The sequence below is a fragment of the Rhamphochromis sp. 'chilingali' genome, assembly GCF_963969265.1.
Source record: "Rhamphochromis sp. 'chilingali' genome assembly, chromosome: 5".
NCBI classification, from domain to species: Eukaryota; Metazoa; Chordata; class Actinopteri; order Cichliformes; family Cichlidae; genus Rhamphochromis; species Rhamphochromis sp. 'chilingali'.
In genome coordinates this window covers 35,756,689-35,779,957 of record NC_137932.1, presented here as the reverse complement: position 1 = coordinate 35,779,957, position 23,269 = coordinate 35,756,689, and the positions used below count along the sequence as shown (strand labels likewise).

The 23,269-nt window shown below is 40.5% G+C and overlaps 1 protein-coding gene across 1 annotated transcript; it reads right to left on the bottom strand.

Annotated features, from left to right (window-relative positions):
* Positions 1-881: 881 nt before the first annotated feature.
* meis2b (Meis homeobox 2b) lies at positions 882-22,006 on the bottom strand. Its single transcript, XM_080883654.1, has 13 exons — positions 21,653-22,006; positions 21,205-21,419; positions 20,710-20,851; positions 20,508-20,558; positions 20,202-20,252; positions 19,959-20,105; positions 17,732-17,846; positions 11,971-12,110; positions 9,558-9,634; positions 8,788-8,846; positions 8,591-8,680; positions 7,819-7,915; positions 882-1,337 (listed from the first exon to the last, which is right to left on the bottom strand). The coding sequence occupies exons 1-12, from the start codon at positions 21,662-21,664 to the stop codon at positions 7,857-7,859; spliced, it is 1,158 nt and encodes a 385-aa protein (XP_080739780.1). The 5' UTR covers positions 21,665-22,006; the 3' UTR covers positions 882-1,337; positions 7,819-7,856.
* Positions 22,007-23,269: the final 1,263 nt, after the last annotated feature.

Here is a 23,269-nt window from a genome sequence, read left to right as displayed (position 1 = left end):
AATAATAATAATAATAATAATAATAATAATGGATCGATTTTTTTTTTTTTAGCATTTATTAAACATGTATTAAGAGTTTGCTGCTCTTCAGTACAAAGCGCAGATAATCGGTGCAGGCTGACAGTGATAAACGAGCTGTTCGCTGCATTAATGTATTTATTTATTATTCCATATGTGCTTAATTTAATAATGTTGTCCTGTTAATAATTAGTGTTATCACACACACACATACACCCAGAGCAGCAGCCACGGTAGTCATATTGGAGTGAAAGCTGGAGCTTCCGCCTTGTTTCAGATTTTCTTGAAATCGCCCATCCATCATCTCTGCCGCCATCAATCGAATAATACGAGACAACTGCAATTTCGTCTCGTATCGAACCACAGATACGTGACCTGCTCCACGAACCGCTGCTGCGGCCTCAGCTGCTTTCTCCTTAGGCCCGCTGTTCAAGTAAAACACAAAGCTCTGCTCCGTGCTCGTTTTTGCTTTCCTCCGTAAAGTCTTTATTTACTTTTAGTGCAGATTTGTTGTCCGTGATTTGGTGCTACAAAATGATTTTAAACATTGTCAGGAATTCAACTCACAACCATCATCTCATATTCCCTCATCCAGATCCTTCCATCCAGGAGTCTAAAAACTGTGAGATGTCAAACAGAAGAAAGAAATGCAGAAACAAACAATCACAGAGTTTTCTTACAAAATCTTGCTTTGAGCTTGGCTACAAAACGTGTCCGTGAGAAGAGCTGCAGTCTAACGTCTAACAGATCACAAGCACGAATATGGACTGAAAGAGCCAAACAAAGAGCACAAATCTCTACAGCACAATCGAGTTCCCATCGTTTTAGAAACATATGGGTTTTTTCTCATCAAGGTGTGTGTGTGTGTGTGTGTGTGTGTGTGTGTGTGTGTGTGTGTGTGTGTGTGTGTGTGTGTGTGTGTGTGTGTGTGTGTGTGTGTGTGTGTGTGGTTTTCGTTGTACAGTTTTTTTTAAGAGGTGGTCAAAAGGTAGGGGTGTGTGTGTTGGGGAGGGTGGACAGGAAAAACAAAGAAGTCTGTCTTTGTAGAAAAATAAATAAATAATTTAAAATGAAACAGAGGATATGTTTGGTTCTTCCTCTCTATAGTCATTGCTCTTCTAATTTCCTGTGCAGACGCAAAGCTCCTCAGCTCACATCAAAAATCTGTGGGCTGAGTTGATGACACGTTTCCGTGGTGATCCTCCACAGGCGCACGCAGGACGTGGGAGTGGTACTGTCAGGTAGATGTACGGTCAGAAGTGTGACTTGTCAACAGATCTGTGCAGCCAGAAGGAGATCCCTGAGCCAACCATGAAGGCCTGGACACAAAGAAAGGAGATGAGTCCACAGCTGCTCTGACCCACTGACCCACAACATGTCCTGTCTCTGAAAAAACACTTTAATGTAGATCTTGCTCTAAGACATGCCATAGAAACTGTCTCTTATCTGATCATATCCTAATAACATTTACATTTACAATGATTGACTACACAGCATTGGCAAGTAGGCTTCATCACAGCAGATTTTAACCATTAGAGGAAAAGTTACTCATAATCATCTCACAGATGTAACGGTATGTACGGTTACTTTCAGTACCAATTAGAAATTAGAAATATCCTGTCTCAGAGTGACGCTGAAAAACTAGTTGATGCATTTAGTACTTCTAGGCTGGACTACTGTAATTCATTATTGTCAGGAAGTCCTAAAAACTCACTGAAAGCCTTCAGTTAATCCAAAATACTGCAGCAAGAGTCCTGACAGGGACTAGAAAGAGAGAGCAGATTTCTCCAGTATTGGCTTCCCTTCATTGGCTCCCAGAATTGCATTAAAATCCTGCTCCTCACATACAACGTCTTAAAAGATCAGGGCTCATCTTATTCTATTGACGTTGCTGTACCATATCACCCAATTAGAGCACTCAGACTGCAGGCTTATTTGTGGTTCCTAGAGTATTTAAAAGTAGAATGGGAGGCAGAGCCTTCAGTTTTCAGGCCCCTCTTCTATGGAACCAGCTTCCGGTTTGGATTCTGGTTTTTGAATATTCTTCGATTTTGTGTTTTTCATGGTTTAGTAATTTGTATTTCTTTCTTCTTTAGTTATTCTCTTTTTATATTTTGTGGTTTCTACTTCTTAGGTTTCACTACTCCTCTGTGGTCCATGTATCATGTCAAGTTAATTATGTTCTGTTCCCCAGTTCCAGTGTCGCGTCTGTGTCTCAGCATGTTTCCTGTTTTATTATGATAGTCTCTCGTCTTGTGTTTAGTGTGTTCAGTTTTGCTTCCTCCCTGTCCCATTGCTTCTGATAAGCCACAGCTGTGTTTCCCTCCTGTTTCCCATCCCCTCATTATCAGTGTGTATTTAGTCCTCTGTTCTCCTCTGTCTGTTGTTGGTCCATCTGCTTGTCTTCCCTCATGTTTCCCCAAGACCCAGGTTTCATTTTTCAGGTTCTTGTATTGTTTTTCTATGCATCTCGTGCTTTTGTGTTTAGCTTCTCCCAGTTTAGGTTTTGTTAGTTCTATCTCATTCTTCCCTCACTTTAGTTTGTTTGCGTAGACCTCAGCAGATGTGACACAGATACCACAACTTTTAAGATTAGGCTTAAAACACTCCTTTTTGCTAAAAAATATAATTAGGGCTGGATCAGGTGACCCTGAATCCTCCCTTAGTTATGCTACAATTCCCTGCTAGGCCCACATCCTCATTTTTGACAGCATTTTTTTTAGTAGATAAAGGTGAATGGCTTAAACATGAATTGAGCTGCCGTTTGGGGAAGGCCTCGGAGGGGACTGGTGGTGGCTCCTGGGCCTGGCAGATCCCCAATGAAGGCATCTCGCATGAGAAGCAGTAACAACTGTGATAATAATTACTAATAACAGTAATAATAACTATTCATACTGTGCGGTATGAAGGCCAAAGACCTCTGCAGTAACATCACTGGTAGGCATAGCGCAGATAAGCAGCCCGTGGCCTCAATAAGGTTGTCGAGGATTCCATAGAGTGGAGCGGATGGGCTCAGAAAAATCGGGAAGAAATGGTGGGAGAGGAGATCAAAGAAAATTTCAGACAATGAAAGACCTTGATAGATGAATGAGGGGAACTCTCGATCGGGTAGCTAGACTCTACAGAAGCTCTGACAGTGACACATGCCGGGATTTTGAGACTTGTGGTAATGGCTTGACGGCTCGTGAGCTTGTCTTGGAGTAGAAGATGGAAAGGGGATGCCTGGTTGGTTAATTTACTTTGGATAAGGCAGCGATAACTACTGTGCCAATTTCTGAAACGAAGGTGACAGTAAGCAGTTTTGGAAGGGTTAACTCAACACTTGCTGGTGGGTGACTTTGCTGAATTTCACAGAGGTGGCGAGCAGCCGGAGTTACTGGGACGGCAGGTGTCAGCGGCGTTCGGTTACTCTGAAGCACCGCGTTGACGTTCAGAGTGTTTGGGTTTCTTGGATTGCCTGGAGGGAAATCGATGAAGCAGAGCTGTGTAGTTCTTCATCTGATGTGGTGACGGACAAGAGGGCGATTGTAAGCAAATGGAAGGGTGAGTAAAATTACGTTACTCTTGTGAGATAAGTTGTATTAAAGATCTTCTCGAAAGAACAAGAACGAAACGTGTTCTCACGAAAACGGGAACAAACAGCTTGTAGAACTTGGGGGTCATATATAATATAAGAACTGGAAGGGCCGTGTTTGGAGGTGTGGTCCTGCTCCGGAAATTCAGATCATTTTTCCAATAGGTGTAGGCTGCAGGTGGATTTCCATGATGAATTGAGTATTTCTTCTTCAGTCACCTTTCTCAGTATGTGTTTATACACCTCTCTGTCTTGAATCATTACTTATTTCTGGCTCTCTTCCACAGCGTGGCTTTTGTTCTGTCCTGTCTTTTAGCATTCAAGAGAATTTTATTTTGAAAGGCCAAACCACTCATAGGCATCCTGTTCACACAGTAGTAGTCACAATAGTAGTAGTGAGATAGCCACACGATAGTGAATAATATATATCAAAGAAACTGTCATATTTTACAAGTGCCAGAAAAAAAAACTGCTACTGATGCTTTTCAGCTTTTATTATGAAAGTCATTTACAGCCTCTGTGCGGTCGAAGGGTTTGGTGGCAAAGGCAGTGCAGGTCTTTTTTCTTTTATGTTTTGTAACACAGCAGCTTCCATTTCCACAACACTTAATGACCTGACAAACTTAGTTTATCTTGCTCTCAATTGTCCTGAGGGATAGCAGCTACTTTTCTTTTCCAAGTCAGGTTTTACAAGTCTACTTGTGTTTTGTTTTAGGATTTTGCTTTTTAGTAAGATTGAAGTAAGGCCTTCAATCCTCAAGGAGCTACTGAGGATGGGCTTTGTCAGCTAGAGGAGTGAATTCATAAAATAAAGTAATGTGAAAAAAATGTTGTTGTTTTGCATATTTGTCATACATGTTTCAGATCATCAAACAAATTTTAATGTTACAGATAGATACTTAAGTAAATGCAAAATACAGTTTAAAAGAATTATTTCATTTATTAAGGGGAAAAAACAATTAAAACCCCCTTGTCACAAAGATTAACCAGCAATTTCTGGAAAGCTCAAGTTTCACTAGCTGCACCAGGGTTGAGTACTGACAGACCCGTTGGATCAATAAATCATTTAAATAGAACCTGTCTGACAAAGTGAAGCAGAATAAAAGATCTCAAAAATCTTTTATGATCTAAAGAAACTGATGACACACAAAATCACCGACATCTATCAGTCTAAAAAGTGTTACAAAATAATTTCTACAGCTCTGGGATTCTAGCAAACCATGGTGAGAGCTATTATCCATAAATAGAAAATCTTGGAACAGTGGTGGACCTTTCAGGGGTGGTCGGCTTATCAAAATTACTCCAAGACAGACTGACAAGTCTCCAAGAACTCACAAAAGCACCTATAACAACATCCAAAGACCTGCAGGTCCCACTTTTCATGATTAAACAATAAGAAAGTGACTGGGCTAAAATGGCATCTGTTGCGAGTTCCAAGGTAAAAACCACTGTTGACCAAACAGAACACAAAGGCTTGTCTCACATTTTCACATTGAGAACTTTTTGGAAGATTTGCATCCAATTACATCTGACATAAAACTAGCATACACCTCTCATAAAAAAAATCATAGCAACAGTCAAATGTGGTAGTGTAATGGTCTGGGATTACTTTGCTGCTTCAGGATTTGGATGACTTGGCCAATGATTTTCTGGTAGAGAGCAGAATTCATCAAAGATCAGTTTGTGCCCTAAAGCTCAAGCACACTTGGGTTATGCAACAGAACAATAATCTGAAACATTCAGGTGCGGCAACTATGCAAACAAATTAGAAATCAGGAAGAAATCAAATTCTGTTTCACAGATGTATGAGACAAAATATGAACTATATAGGTCCTAGAAGACCCAGAGGAAATACTGTGAGAAAGAACACCCACCTGTCTTCGGTATTTTTCTCTCAGACAAGATGATAATCTAAGGTACGAAACAGGATTAGGGCCACTGAAAAAAAGTGGGCATGTCTTTTTTTTCTTCTTTTCCAGAGTTCTGAGAAAAAAGTCAGAATTCTGACTTTAATCTCAGAATTCTGATGAAAAAATCAGATATCTGAGAAAAAAGTCAGGATTCTAAGAAAAAAGTCAGAATCCTGACTTTTTTCTTAGAATTCTGGAAAAGAAGAAGAAAAAAAAAAAGACGTGCCCACTTTTTTTTTTCCAGTGGCCCTAATCCTCTTTCGTACTAAAGAGTAAATGTGCAGGGAAATGTCACACATTAGAGCGGACTAATATGTTTCATGTAACACTGATGAACTGCTAGCTGTGAGAATGAATCCATATTTCTGAAGGAACTCTATTTTGTTTTTGTCGTTTGAAATCATTTTGAATTCAATCTGAATATATGCACTGCTTGGATTCCCCTGGTGGCTATGATGAAGTTTGTGATTAAATGGACAGTTGTGGCTCAGGAGGTTGAGGGGAACATGTGGAACAGCAATCCACATGTCAAAGTGTCATTTAGCAAGATACTGAAGTTATACCTGATACAGTCATCAGAATGTGTGTGTGCGTGTTTGTTGGTACGGTTGGAGTCTATTCCATTTAAGCCTACCACAATACTTGTGTTTATTTTTGATTATATTTTGTATTATAATTATTTAGCTGATTGGACTCTTGCATTATTTCACTTTGTTCCCTCAAGGTCCTTATAGCACAACGTGATTTGTGCTATATACATAAACTGAATTGATTTTTTTTTTCTACTAAAATTAGTCGCTTATTTTTTCATTTTTGCATTGCAATATTTTAATGAACTGAAGCTATTTTGTTTTGGGTTTTAATATTTTGTCTGCTGTGACACAATACATCTAACTGACTAAACTATTGCCTGAGTAGCTTTAAACTAAACTGATTCTGTAAATTCAAACATTACCTCAAAGAGTGTTTCTGTTTTAATCCAACAAAAATTGCTATTAGTTTAAAACTGACATGTGCAGTACATAACATAGCATATGGTGGACCAATCAAAAAAGAGTGCACAACAGAGGAGTATAAAATTGTGTAGATTCAGTCATCTGTTCTGTAATGGCTAAATGTTATGGTTCAGGCTTTATTGTGCGTGGAAAAACCCTCATATTACTCCAAACATAGCTCTCTTTCTTGATGCAGTCTGGAAGAGATTTATTGCCACTATCAGCATATGCACTCACCAGAGATCAGGAGAAACTAGACAGTCAGTGATCATTCACAGAGAAATAGTTACATTAAATACCTTACAAAAATATACAGATAGCACTGATTCAGAGCGCTCAATGTTTCTATGTAGATGTATGTTTTAAAATAAGCCTTGTGAACTTCATTAACAGAGCCCTGGAATTATTAGACAGGGAAGAGAGGGCTGCACTGGCAAAAAAAAAATCACCCTGCTAAAAAAATGAGCAAATGCAGCTCCTATTTACATATAAAAAGCTCTATTAATCAAGGTAAGTGTCATTACAGCATGGCTCATTGAGCAGAGGAGAGTGGGTGTTAAATAAAATTCTCTGTGGTTGGTGCCTCCGGCAGGCGATATGTCTTGATTTGAGAACTGTCAGCAGAGGTGAGAAGCTGATAGAGGGTGGAAGGGGAGACAGAGGGGGGAGCATTACCCGATTCTTAATCAAATTGCAGCGGGAGAAGAGAATGAGGACAAAACTGGCGGGTTGGGGGTGGAGAAGGAGAGAGAAAGTGGTTGAAGTTAGATTTAAAATGGAGTGTGAATCTGTTTCCCCCACAATGACTTGTTTACTGATGTTTACTGAGAGAAAAAAAAGCTTTTTATTCTGAAAGATGGTCTGACTGACCCCACGGATGTTTAAAATCTGAACTGACTGAAATAATCATCTACAAAAATAATATAGTTTATATGTAAATAATTGTTTTAAAAAAAAGAAGAAAGGAGTCTGACAAGGCACCAATCCTAAAGCCTTGTGCAATGCATGAACTTGAGCCAAAAAGATGTCATTTGTGAAACCATTAAGAAGATACTGACATTCTTTCTTATTTCAGTTTCATATCTATTTGTAAAAGAATAACTGAAAATCTCTAATTCCACAAGTTTGTGCTGAGATACCTAACGCTGGCATTACCATGACAATTAAAAGACCTTGCTGTGTCTATGTTAGACTGTAAACAAACTGAAAGAGCAGAGTGGAAGACCAAGTAATAAGAGATAAGGAGAAGTGAGTTCAAGAGTTCAAAATTGCTTTTCTGGGATGAAACAAAATGAAAAGTGACAAAAACTTTACTTCTTACTTCACCCTGTTGTTCAGGCTTGCCTCAGTGGAGTGAATTTACATGTAGTGCCACTGCCCGTCCATCCCCATATTCATACCCATGCTACCCATCGGCCCTGCAAGTAAAGTAAATACACTGTTAAGAACCACCAACACAAGACAGAACAGTCCTGCACAGTATCACAGAAACCAATTGAATTTTTCAAAATATTCATAAAGGACTTTTAAGTTCAGCATCAACCTTTCTTGAGTAAAAATACACAACATAACTACTTTTATATTTACTTGTTTAATGATAGGTTTCACTCATAAAGTGATGTGCTCTGAATCAAATGTTGCATTTATTATATATGCCACTTCTTTGACTTTTGGTTCTTTTTTGCATTTTCAATGAAGACTATAGACATAGATAATATAGACATGTTCCTCTATGGTTGTTGCCACTTCCTAACATATAAAACCTGCTTTGTGTCACTTTATATCTTTATCCTGTCCTTCTTTTTGTATTATGTTCAGTATTACTTATATGTCTCTCTGTAAATGTATAAAAATACACTTATACGCATGCAGATGGACTTTCTTGACCTATGCACTGGCCTGACCCACATACTCTTATTTTCTGTCCACTGGGGCTGCATTTAACCATGCCCTCATTTTCATTAAGATAAGGACAAATAACAAGGTTTACTTTACTAGACCATAGAAACTCACGAGGACAAGATGAAACCTGTTACACTGATTTTGTCCGTCATGATTATTTTTTTTAAATAAATGTTTGAGCGATTACTCACCACCAGGTCGAAGATTCATGTGCTGCTGCCCATCAAGAACAAAGCCTCCCATTGGCTGGCCATCTGGACTGTAAGCTGTACCCTGACTTACTGTGAGAGAAGATGAGAAATAAGACTATTGGTTAACTTGAGGTTAAATTTCGACCCCAATTCATACTGAAGGAAAGGAACTATTAGCAGTATAGTGAACACTGAACCTGCTCTGTTCGACTGGTCAATCATAGGCTGGACTATTCTCCTCCTTGCATTGATAAACCTGGAAAACAAAGATCAGTAACAATGAAAATGCTTAAATATTTTTTATTAAGTTCAATATTCTTGACCCTGAGAACAGATACATGATCCAAAAAAAGAAAAAAAAACCCTGACGTGAAAGAATACTTTTTTCGACTTTTTTTTAGAAAATAAATTACAGTTAGTTTCTTTCCCAGTGGTGTTAGTACACAGAGATTTCTGATAACTTTGCACAGAAATTAAGTGCATTCTCTGTAAAAACACATCCTCTAAAATGCCATCCCTCTTGTAATTATCAAAAATGAAGAAGACGAAGTGTTTTGTCACCTAAAGTCAGTATTTATGAACACTTTCACTGTAATTTGGAACCTTTCCGTGCGTCTCCAGGGACCTGACCAAAAGCCTGTTTTTTCCTTATTAAAATAATTTGGGTCACTTTGAGAAAGTAACACAAACTACACATGTATTGATTTGGGTTCAGACCTGTAGCTGTGACATGACAGCGCTAACCACTGCACCACCCTGTGTCACCTGTTCATTCAGTAATGATAATACTTATTATAAGTATTAAAATTACCTGTATTTAACTCATAAGCATTACTTATGTGTTAAATATAGGTAATTTGGGCATTTTCAGCAGCAAAAGTCAGGTTTTATGTATATTCTGCACTGCACAAAGCAAAAATGTTGAACATATGAAGATGCTTACTTATCTGGTTTTACACCAACTTACCAGTTGTTCACTTGAAGAATGGTGAGACCTGTGTCCTGTGCTAGCTGCTTTTTCTGTTCCTCTGATGGGTATGGGTGCTATTAGCAAAAAGGAAGATAGACTAATAGATAAGTGATGCACAAATTAACTCTGCAAACACACAACCTGGTCCTGTTTTGGCTCCCAAACATTTTACACTAAAGCATGTGGCTTTGTGCCACAGCATTTAGCATTAACCGGGTGGTATATAAAATTATTGGATGGTATACAATGGTAGCTTTTATTTGGGACCCAGTAAGGCCAGGCCACTCCCCAACCCTCCCTGTCTTGATTCAACCTCTTTTCCTCTGGCCCCAGTCCCTTTGCAAACTCTGTGTTTGAGTGTGTGTGAGACTCTGGGAGAAGGGTGGCAGATGGCAGACAGAGGTGACCTGTCTACTCAAAGCAGGGTCGTGGGCCAGTCTCCATTCTGCTGTTGTCAGGCCATCTCCCGCAGTCATCGTTGAAGGATGAGCTTTAAACTACTTTTCAGGGAAAGTCAGTGCAAGCACACACACATACTGGTTTCCTTTTTTTTTTTTTTTGTATGTTTGTCACACTTAAATATTTTAGGTCATCAAACACAAACATACACAAAATATTAACAGGAAATCAGGAAGGGGGCAAACACTTTTTCACAGCACTGTATATTATTACATTTACATTCAGACGTCCACAAAGACACACTCATATACTTACAAGCTTAAACACAACCATATATATTACAAATACACACACGCAAGCATTTGTACAGTAGGCCTCCAAATATCACGAGAGATGCACAGAGAGGAAAGAAGAGACACCAATTTAAATAACCAGAGGGGAAAATGCACAGTTAGCTTTGTGAAATCAAGTGTGTGATGGTGGATAGTCACACACTTGTAATAAAACACACAGTCTATGTACTGAGGATGCTTTTTGCCCCCTCCTAGCTCTCAGCTGGCAGAAGAGTAGCATTTAAAATACTCTGAAAGAAGTAACATAATGTACTTTAGATAATGTTGTTTTGGATTCAATGTTAGATAACTTAACTCATTTTCTCAGCTTTTTCCAGTACAAATGGCCACACTGAGAATGACTTTTTCGTGTTTGAAATTCACTCCAAGAAAGATGCTGTAAATGATTAGTAAACAGCAAACAGAATGTTTTTTATACAGCACCTTTCTACTCAGTACTCAAAGCCATTCACACATTTACACTCCGATGGAGCAACTTGGGGTTAGAAACCTCCCCAAGGATATTTGGGGAGGATTGAACCACCAACCTTCCTGCTCTACCTCCATGTAACCCCATTCATGGGTGTTACATGCAAACAAGTGCTTAAATTCAAGGTGAGAGAACATCTTTTCAGCTGACACTTATGAACACTTATGAAAGTTTGCTCTACAAACTCTGACACCAATCTTTGAATGTAGAGAGATAAAGGTTTGCATGGAAACCAATAGATATCGTTCTGCTAATAAGCAGGTAACGGATAATCTACTGAATTAAATCCTTGCACTGCTGCTTTTTATACAGCACTCTCGCAAAACCTTTAAGAGCTTTAAGAAGAGATAACAAAAGCAGGAGGGGACAGCTACTGATGGATAGAAACATCCCCACTGCCCCCACAGACATCTAACCACAGGCCTCACACTGTAATGTCTGACAAAACATAATCCCGCTCCTTTCACACCCTCAACAAGTGATGAATGCTTGAGCGCTTGGGTGTTGCAAAAGGCCTTTGAGGGGCCAAAGTCCCCTTGCACACTTTTCATAGACACATCCTGCCATGGCAAATACTTGTGCTTAACAAATTAGGCCTGAAAGGAGATGGGAACACAGAGGGGATAATTCAACTATCCTTGTCTTTATCTACAGAATCTAAAGGTGGGCTTTGGAAAGGAAGGGATTACTCCAAGTCCAGGACCTGTGTGGGCCTTTTACAAACTAAACAAGTGAGGGGTTACAGCACATCTAAGAGTATAAGAGGTAGAAAAGGTGAGGAGGCTGTGATCATTGGATAAAACGTGATGCTGTCCTTGTTGGATGTGCTCAACATCTTTACAGAGATGAGCTTCTTTTGAATGAAAGGCTTCTGATGTTGATTTCTGAAGAAAATGCCTGGACTGCTATTTCAAAAAAGGGACCTTTAGTCACAAGTTCCTCTTTGCTCCGTTCTCTTGCAATGGAACAAAGACGAACATGGTTTCAAGATGCATTCGGAAAACACAGAAAAACAGTGAGGACTCATTTCAAACAACTTTTGCCTGATGGCGCGGCCTTAGCTGGACGACATTACATTCTGTCCTCGTGCACATTGTAGGGTTTCTATTACAAAGAGGAGAAAATGTTGCAGTTGTATAAAAAGCCACAGCTAGATGTGGCTTGTCTGAATGAGGCTCTGTTCGCTTACTGTAAGGTGCTGGAATAGCCACGCTCTCATTATGTTTGTCGCCACTTTGGGGAAGATGCCTCGTTTCTTCTGTCTCTTCTTGTCTTGGTCATCCTCATCTCCCGTGCCTGGTGATGCCAAGCTGTTGTCAAGGCCGTCACCTGCAATCAGAAACAAAAGGAGTCATATTATCAGGAAGCTTTAACGTGGCCCGATCTCTCTATAGAGCCACGTTCTCCTTTATGGCACGGCAGTACAAATTTCTTTGTCTCACCTCTGCTTTACTTCCCGGCCACTGGATAATGAAGAGGAGTTTGTAGCATAGGAGCTCAGTAAAACCAAGAGTTATTAATTCAATGTGAGCCACGGCTTTGACATGAGGTAATGACTGCAGGAGCTGTGCGGCTGACATGAGATAATGAATGTTCAAAATGCAGTCAGACTGTGTTCTATGTACTCGTATGTGTATGTGACCTCTGTTTGAAGCAGGACTGAAGTAAAAGTGGGGACAAACAAAAACAGAAAGCCAAGCTTGTAAATGAAGCATGAACCCAGTGTGTTTAAAGTCACAGCGATGTGTCCGTATGGGCGACTAAGGCAGAACGAGGGGGTGTGGGTGGATGGGTTGTTAGCGCGTGAATCCTTCACCTTGCAGTTCAGTATGACCATCCAACACACACACTCCCCCTCCCCCTTCCTTCATCAACAATACAAGTGTCAGGCTGTCTGCATCACAGCATCATTCCTGCTCTGGATCCTGCTATTAGCAGCATCTCTGTTTGATTTCAGCAGGAAGCTGGCGCGGGTCAAAGCAGGAGGCTTCCTTTAAGCTGAGATTTCCGCTCCCACAAGCTAACTCACTCCAACTTGCAACACAAGGGGCACTCTGGTCTCTCTCCTTCTCTGACATTAATTGTGCATCATGCGAGATGATTTACTTTTAACAGTGGTGGTTATTTTTCTTGCCCTCGGGGCAGAGAAGCCTTGAAAGCCTGCCTGGAGGGTATGTGAATAATGCATCTGAGAGACTCCTCCCCTGAGGCGAGACAGGAACCCTACTTTTCTTAAGAAATGCCCTAGTATGTCTTTTTGTTTTTAGAGATGCATCAATCAAATGTGCCTATATGAGCCATATTCATGCATAAATATTTCAGCTAATGAATATTGACACTAAAAAGCCCTGTTCCAGGGTCAGGCTCCAGGGGCTGTGGGAGTTTTACGGATGGTGTCCACCAGCTGTAAGTCACAGACAGGATAGCGTTCCTGTTGCTTCCGTCCCCTGCTGCTGTCTTCCTGTTTGTTTGTCCAGCTGCTGTCACTGCTAACTTCAACATGATGATAATTAACCAGCATAAAATTGTATTCTTACTTCAACTCTTTAGGAAAAAATGTAACACGAGCACATTCGATTCAGACTGACCTAATCATTCTAATTAACTACATACACTGACATATAGCGGCCAGAGAAACTGAACCCAAAGAATATTCAAATCTCCACTAAAATGATAGCTTTGTAAGAAAGACAGAGAGAAAAGGTCTTGCTCAGCTTAATTGTATCAAAGGGAGGCACACTGTTCCCTCTCCACCCCTCATCCTCATCACTGGTCTGCTCCTCTCCTCTCCTTTCTTCTGCTCCAGAGAGGGAAAAGCCGCAGGGCATATCCTCTGCTACACTAATCGCTTCTGACTGTTCTCCGGCAACTCAGCCAATCTAACCAGTGTGTGACAGTGCAGTCTCAAAGTCATATGCCCGTGCAAGTCTCCCATGCCCCTCTGCTCCCACCCTTTTTCATCTCTACTCCCCCTCCCTAGTTAAGTCTGCCTTCCAGTGTCTGCACGCGTGACACACGAGGGGGTACAAGGAGGGGGGAAGATACCGCAGGGATGACTGGAGTATTGCCCCGGGGTGAAGAAAAACACACACAAAAAATAGCATCCTGAGATATCAACACAAGTCTTCCTTTTTTTTTTTTTTTATACCTCCTCAGCTTACTCGATAGATAGATCTGGTTCTACTGACCGCTCTGAAAACCAAACAGTCAGACAGCCCTTTGGCTGCTCATCTGGTCTGGTACGTAAATGGTGTGACCCACAGTAAATGTGATATTTATTATATGTTTAAAGGAAAATAATCATTTTTAAAAAGCAGTGAAATGTTTTTAGAAAAAAAACAAACCCAAAAATAACATCTAGATATTTAAATTGTTTTATATTAATCTCCCCACTGGACATGTTGGTAAGTGAGAAGCAGCTAGCAGAACTGATTGTCGCACCCCCCCAGCAGCATCACTGATGCAAAGCCAGCGTGGGCTACCTAATGAGCTCAGCAGGGCCCTGATTCATCATCACTGACACCCCAAGACTCCTCCCATTATTACACATGAGACAGAGCATAGAATGGAGCAGCCGGGAAGACTTCCAACACAGAAAGTGAACACATGACAGTTAGAAACTCTGATACGGAGGAGCATCTGTTTGACGGCAGGAAGCTTTCATGGTAGCAGCACCATGTGGCAGTGAGAGCTATTTATTCTTTCTTTCCATATATATATATATATATATATATATATATATATATATATATATATATATATATATATGTATGAATCCACTTTTTGAGTGATTGATGATATCATAGGTGAAAAATCATGTTTTTCACCTATGATTGAGGTACAGAGACAATTTAAGATAAGCAGGATTTACAGAGGATGTGTGTGCTTGCAGTAACTATAGTATAACTATAAATTATGCTCTCATCATCCGCTGTTTTACCTAAACAGGTTAGCAAAAATAAAAATGGCTTCTCCACAGCATTGAAAACTTCAAACTGCAAAATCCAGTGACAGACATACACTTTATTATAGGCTCAAAATCCGTTGTTAACAAATGTGCACACTGTTTGTATCTGTGTGAACACGTGGCTCCTGACCAGTTAGAGCATAATTTCACGTGTGACCTCAAGCTAATTACAACAAAAATTTTGAATAACATTTTTGTAAGCAGTCTGTGCAAACTGAAGTAAAACATGCACACTTACAGGCAATAAAATACAAAAATGTGATCTTTTTTAAAATAAATAACTTGTAAGATAGATGCTGAAGGGAGGTGTCACTAACATATCAGCACCTCAAAAAGTACAACACATCCTGTCCCTCACATTCCACTTCTCAGCAAGAGTGAGGAGATTTTCTAGCTTCTCCCACTGCCTTTTGTTTTATTTGAATGGACACCTTCTCCCCCTCCACACTCCTGGGAGAGCACGGTCCTTTTAGCTGTGGTCAACCCAAGCGGTTGAGCTATCAAACACAGCCTTCTCTGCATATCACACAGCTTACAAGGCAATGACCACAGAGTGGGAGGTTACAGAGGAGCAGGCAGTTATGTACGAGGCTACCAGTACCACCAAACCACTTCAGTATTCCCCAGTCACAGTGGATTTCTTTTTTCTGTGGGTTTCATCAGACCACAGAAGCTTGGCTAATGATGACGATACCATAATCACTTCCTGTTAGGAATGTTTTTAAATAATTCTGCCAGTTTGTAGAGTCTCTTTCACCACGTGTGCTTCTGAACAAATGTCACTGTTGTTGAAATTATGTTTGATCTCATTTCTTCTGTAGTCAAACTGTGACTGATTTATATACTGATGTATATATGAACCAATAATCAATAATGAACAGCGGAGACTGATTGATGGACATCTTGGACAAAAACGTCAGCAAAGCCATCGTTAAAAACTCCCATACAGAACAAGCTTATGATGACATAATATGAAATTTGCTGTCTAACAACATTCAGAAACTGTTGAATAATAAATAATGAATAAATAAGATTAAGTGGTGCTGATATTTCCCCAGTTGCTCCTTTCCAGACTTTACTGTATGTTTACTTTGCTTCAAAGCCCTTAATGAAGCATGTGGAATACCTGTGATCTTGGTTGAATGCTAAGAAATATTGATCCATTCATTCACACTCTCCTTTTCCCCTCTGCTACAGCTACAACTTCTGCACTGATGCCAAGTGCTGCTACCGAGCTTAAATAGTGCGTCTGGTGATTTGGTTAGGATCACCGACTCGAGAAAAGAAAACAGAACCACTAATGTTCGATGTATATTACAAACCACACCCTTGTTTGTTTCAAATGTAAAACTACTGCAAAGAAAATGTTAATAATGAGGAGTTTTGGAGGCGATATAGGCAAAGACAGAAACTGGGGGATTAAAAATATACACAACACTAAGTTCTACAGTGAGAAAATAGAAGCAAGGTTTGTGTTGCCAAATACCAAATACTCACAACATTAATCATTCTTTATTGGACTGGACCGATTCCCATATAACTACAATATTATAACTCAGTGAAGATCATCCGCCTGCTCTGACTGAGTTTAGTATGATTTTGTTCCTTTAAGGTTGTGTGCTCTTCAGGTTAGAGAAGAAGGATCTTTTCTTTTCTTCCTTATACAGAAAACAGTCTGTCCTTTCATCTCTATGAAGGGGCATTCTGCACCCCCATCCACTATCCATTCTCTACCAGGTCAAAGGGCATGGACCTTGGGTTTTCCCTGCTGTTGTTTAAACAACAGCCAAAAGGAAAGAAACTATTCATAAGGCTATTTAGACTATGGACTTCCTCAGCTCACCTCCGCACCCAACTTCTGGATCATTAAAGTGTCAATTAAGATTTACCAAAACTGCTCTCTTACTGCATTTTAGTTGAAATGTAGAAGTGAAGATTGTAAACTGCTGTGTTTATAATCAAAGTAAGACTCTTATTCACTTTCCCATGTTCTTATAATCGAATCTAAGTTTCCAATTGTTCTCTTCGATGCTCTGCTCACTACTACCTGATGAGCAGAAGGTAGAAAGTCTCTTAAAAGTCATAAATAGCAAGTCATAAATCTGTTACAGCCTCCAAACAGAAACCACAGGCAGGACACAGAGTGACAAAAGATAGAGCGGGGCTGGACACAAGCACGGGGAGACAGAAGCAGGCAATAACAGCAGTGAACTCAGTTTTCTTTATCAACTACAACTGATGTGAGGGGACAACCAGCATATGTGCTTACTAGAGCAATTCATAATGAACTAAAGAAAAAGATTACTAGAATACAGAGGTATCGATGTGCAATATTATTTCTTGAAAATGTATGCTTTAGAAAGTGTAAAGGATGAATAAAATATATTCTGTGTATGTTTGTTAAACAGAGAAAGCAGACCAAACCAGAACAAAACCATTATTGCCATTCTCACAAATCCTTAATAGTTATATTCTAAACAGGAACAATTTATGAGTCTGAATAATGTTTGAAAACTTACTGTGACAAAAATCAATTCGGGAAGAATTATTAAGTCATCATTTTGCTGATATAAAAATAGTCAGGCTTTGATTTCTTGGTTAAACTGGACATTAAAAAGACAAATTGCTAAGTGATATGCCTGCATACCTAAATACTGGTAGCCAAAAGGTCCACAGCCAGAGCGCGTGAGGATGCTTGTGGCCATATGACTTAATAGTCATATCCTTTTATATAGAAAACCGGGAGTAAATACACATATGTGTATTTGCTGTATGTGTTTTATAGCTTGGGCACTGTCTTAGAGCAGGCTTCCATGAACTTAAATCATCTGTTTTATCAATCAATGCAATTAAGCTAAAGTGATTAGATAAACTAAGAGTGTTGTCTTTCTTGAAATGCTCCCCCAGAATCACCAATCAGCTGGGCCCGGTGAGGTCACAACAAAGTCAAACCTTTGTTATGAAGGCCTGAAGGCGCTCTTACCAAGTTCGCTGGTGTTGTCTCCGCTCTGGGAAACGTGTCCCCCACTGGATGGTCCTGGAGTACCCACAGAGGGAGTGGAATGGGAATCATCCATGTCTCTCCAGGACGCTGGGTTCTGAGAGGTAGTGGACAGGTACAAGGAAATGAAGCAGGGAAGAAAGACGAGGGTAAAGACAAAAGGAATGTCCAGTAAAGTCCAGTATGAGTTCCATTATGCAGTTAAGCGAAGGCACAAACACAAGTAATGTGACAATACCAGTTTGTCCATGAGGAAGGTTTGAGCAGAAAGTACAACAGCAACAGTTTAGTAACCCTGCAGCATGTGGATCCTGCCGTGTCCCGACTGTTTCTGTGACCAGAGTTGGGGAGAAACGTGCATTTATTGGGCTCACTGGCCTGCCACTCAGACTTTAGCCTAAACCCTCTTCACTCTCTGCGTCAGCTGTTTGGCAAATGGTGATCAGATGAAGGGCTCAGCAGATGACAAGAAGAAGCACCGGGACAATGGCACAGTATGAATAAGGCTCTCAATGCTGGAGCCTCTTTTCATACCCAGCCATGCAATAATTACAACTCCTTGGTACACACAGCTACTCAAAAGAGGTGACATGTGTTTTCATGTTCATCAAGCTAATGAAGAACATCTGGTAACAGGAACGGAGCCTAGTATATAGTGTTGTGTTCATTCACACAGGAAAAAACAGTCTTGTACAGTCTCTCTGTGTCTCACACTGTCCTGTCCTGCTACATCCATCATTTATACACTGACCAACTGCAGAGCACATGAGGCACTTATGAAAAAGTACACAGGCTTTGTCTTCTCCAACCCAGCACGTGCTCTAAATAAGTAATGGAATATTACAACACCATATTCACTTGTCAGTTGTGCAGTGGCAGCTAATAAACACGTCCTTCAGGTTCTTGGAACGTAAAACTGAGTTGAGGTCCATATATCGTTCAGAAGGATTGGTAAAATCAAAGTGCTTCCTCACACTTGAATATTGGAAACAGTTGCATTAAATATATATATTTAGAGACGTAACTTTTGGACTGGGGTTCGTTTTAAGATGACACAGCTGCATGCATTCATGAAACTGCAAACTACTGAATGAGTAGAAATTTCCTGTTTTCATTCAGATCATCTCATTTCATTCGACTTTAAATGTTCTCTCAGTTTAGCAGCGTCGTTGCTCATGCTGAAGGTTTGACATCACTGAAGCAGCGTCAACAGAACCATACACGACATCAAATATCTATTTCCGGGATGTCCTAATGTAAATCTTTTATGAACAAATTTACCAAACAATAACTAAATAGACAAAATAATGCATATAGCATACAGACTGCTGACAAATGAGATTCCACATCAGTTTCAGTGCTCCTCTGCACTGATTCTCATTCAGAACTCTGGAAAGTGTGTCTCTTCCCTCACTCAGTGTTTAAATATGAGCACTGTTTAACAGTTTTCCTCAAAACTCTTGAACATTTGAAAAGGATAAGATTTAATTAAATTAGAATGAGATTCTGACACAAATGTACCCAGTAAAGCCAAAGAGAAAAGACACACTAAAGCTGATGTTGGACGACATGCTGTACCACAGTTTAACCATTATCCTCCTTGATTGTGATGAGTGTCATTTCTTGAGAGCTTCTGTATATTTACTGAAATTACTCATTTGAAAAAATTATACTTTTATTTATCTATTTAAATAAATATTCATCAATTTCAGATTAATTTTTTTATCTGATCTGCAGCAACTATGAACTCCACAATGGAACATTAGTAAACCCAGGAATTCTACATTCTAATTCTACTCTTTACCAGTCCAATTTTTTTGTGTCAAAACTTCAGCCATCATCATTTTAAGATCCTCATGCTGTATGTAACTCTACATTAGTTCAAAATTGGACTTTCTTAGTAAATGAACAAAAATAGGAAGTCCTGTGTGAGGCACACAGGACAGCCTGACACAGGCCCTGCGCTCTAACGTTTCTGTTCAAAGCTGCAGCCGTAGCACCGGCACTGATCATCCTTTTCTTTCAAGCCTTTCCATAGAACAGGCTGCCTTAACAGCACCTGTTACGGGCTTCTTTTATTTCCTGTTTTTCATCATTTTTATGATCTATATATATATTTAAAGAGATCATAACAATAACGAGCAATGAGAGTATATATATATATATATTGAATAACGCCCAAAAAAAAGGTTTCCACGCCGTGACTCACATGATCTGCGAGATTAGTGGAGGATCCTGAAAGGTCGTCAAAGTCCGACTTGCAGACGTCTCTCTCCTCTATGACCAGATCGATGGGCATCTTTCCTTTCAGGCAGCTGATGTAGCGGTGGCAGAAGTTATCACAGAGCTCATGGACCTGCCGAGGCCAAGCTCACATTTAGCGAACACCACGAGACTGAAATACTGGATTAAAAACCTGTTTTCACTGAGCCACGTGAGAATGAATCTTTACCTTTTCTAATTCCAGCAGATGAAACCGCAGGACTTGAATGGCTTGAATCATCTAAAAATCACAAATATTTTTTTGTTGATGCTTTCGTTGTAGTTGTTTTCTAGAACCTCAAAATATTAGCACCCATCCAATAATAATAATAATAGCCTAATAATAATAATAATAATAATAATAATAATAATAATAATAATAATAATAATAATAATAATAATTCATAACTCATAATCAGCTATGCGTTTGACGCGGGCGGACACTTCTGTAACGCCCTACTGCGCGTGGACAGCAGAGAATGAAAGGTGAGCTCACCAGGTTATCCAGCTCTGGGTTAGACGAGAACAGAGGTTTCTCTGCGCGGATCTGCAGAGCAAAAGGAAACCGAGTGCGTGAGTAAATGCTGTGGACCTGATTCCATTTCCACTTTTCAGGAGTTCCCTCCATCACGGTGACACGCAGAGTGCCGTGTGCTGAGCGCAATGGTGACACTTGGTTTCTCGCTTGTGTGTTCTACCTGCTTTGCGAACACAGCGATGTCTTCGTTGAAGGAATCTGAGGAGCAGACGTCTCCTCCCGCCACACCGGGCTCTCGGGGCGTGCAGGTCGCCAGCTCGCACTTTTCGAACACCAGAGCCAGCAGAGGGAATAAAGGGTGGCTGCAACACACAGGAGCACAGGCCGCAGAGGCCTACACATGAAGCATCAAACCAGCGCTCGGCCCTGTCACGCATATTTATGTCTTCCTCCTTAATGCCACTGAAATATCAAATATATTAATACACAGAGAGGATTTCATCCGTCCGCCGCCAACTACCTGTAGACACCCAAAAACGAGCTCAACACGAGCTGCAACACGTACATTGACTGAATATATTTAATTTCCGAAATTTAGATGAAACTGTTCAGAGGCTGATCGCACAAAAACAATAATAACTTACGCCTTTTTCTATAACACAAATCTGCACATTAATAATAATAATAATAATAATGTTTGCTGCTGTGTCCGCACCCGTAGATTTGGTCCTTGTCTCTCTTGAGTGCGTCGCTGACGGAGCTGCCCATGATGTTGTGCGGAGCGTGGGCTCCGTAGTGCTGTGTCGGGTGTGGGGGAGCCCCGTGACTCAGGTGGTGGAGCTGCGGTAGGGGCCGGGGTGCGTGCGGGTCTCCGTACATGGAGCCGGGGACTCCGTCCATCGCGCCTCCGTAATGAGTCAGCTCATCATACTGGAGTGAAAGTTAGAGTTCCGTCAGTGCACGAACATAAGAGGAAAATTTCAAAGTCGACATTGATGATTTCATGATAAAAAAAAACAACATATTTGATATTTTTTGATAAGTATAGCAACTTCATGACGTTTTTCAAAGGTTCATCAGGTTTCTTTCAAGGATGTAATGTGACTAGTGATTAAGTGGACTGTCATTGTGCAAACAATTGAAATAATGGTCGTTAGACGTACCCTTTGCGCCATGTCCGTGCGCAGTCACCACGCGTGTACACAGGAGCCTGGAGCGGATAACTAGTTAAGTTTTAAACTTTTGAATCCACGAAGGAACTGCAACCGTGTCCTTTTTTGTAGCATGGAGTCCGGAGTTAATGGGAGTAAGACGGCACACGTCCTCGCGCACACTGACACGTTCCCGTGGTGCCGCTTTGCCAGATCTGCGACTGTGATGCTGTTCCCAGCTTTGCTGTGCCTGTCGCGGGAATGCGCCGATCTCTGGTCTCACTGCGTCCCTATGCCCACGCCTCTGCGCGCCAACACGCTCACTGTCCGCAGGTCCACTCCGCTTTAGAACACGGCGCTGACGGACCCGCCCCCAGCCTTCTGCGAAATCTGCGAGGTTTTAAATGTTTTTATAGGGTCACTGATTTCGAAATAAAACGCCACGAAATGCATTCATTCATTCATCGCCTTAGGAGCAGGAGAAAGGACTCTGGACAAAACTGCTCAAGTCTAAGAGAGATCATCTTATTCTTCTTATTCATCTTCTACATCAGTTAAGTCTTCAAATTAAACAAGAAATGAAAAGAATGTTACCTACTGCCACTGGACAGTAGTTCATACCCCAACCCTCCAGCTACTGCATTTTTTTACAATATCCCTAAGATGGAACTTCCTTTTACACGGAACTGTATTTTGTTTTTGTTTTTTATTAAACGTGTCAGAGTCAAATAAATTCAGTGCTGCTCACGATATCAAACAAGGAAAGTAGTTCTAAGTGTACAGCTGGTTCCATGTACACTACGACGGTTCTATGGGAAATCATTTGAGGGCCACACACATGGACCGCACTTGATAATTTTCAATTTCGAAATCAGTTGCAGCATATATAGCCACAAAGTTTAGTCTCCGTGCTTTTATTTTGAAGACCAAGCACCTAAACCGTTAGAGGAAGCTGAGCCGGTGACACGCCACCAGCTTCAAGGTTTGCTTTGCATCGGATGAAACGATCAGTGAGGCAGAAGAGCCGTCAAAATAGAAGAGAGAGATGAGAGCAAGATAGTCCCAGAGATGGGAAATTCACATTGTTGTAGCAGCAAAGTGGACAAGGCAGAATAAATAAATAAATAAATGCAGTACACTTAAGAACCATACTATGCAAAGATAGTATGGTAGAAGAAATATAACTTCAAGTATATGTACACACGCACGTGTGTGTGTGTGTGTGTGTGTGTGTGTGTGTGTGTGTGTGTGTGTGTGTGTGTGTGTGTGTGTGTGTGTGTGTAAGTTTCAATACTATTTCATATTGATTTTCTATTCTCTTTTTTACCTTTTTGGTGTGCAAGTCAGAAGTCAAAGGTCAATCTGTTGAGTTGACAGAATAAGAGTCTTACTGAACAACAGTTCAAGTGCTGAACACATTACTGCCTTGCGTTAAAATATTAATTGCCTTTATTATATGTGTGATTTTACTATACAAGCAACTTTCCAGAGATTAGTCCACATTGGTTTCCCATCACATGGTGGTGGTCAGAGGGCCCGGTGGCGCCTGTGTCCTGCAGCCTCGCCTCTGTCAGTGCGCCCCAGGGCAGCTGTGGCTACAATGTAGCTTGCTATTGCCAGTGTGTGAAT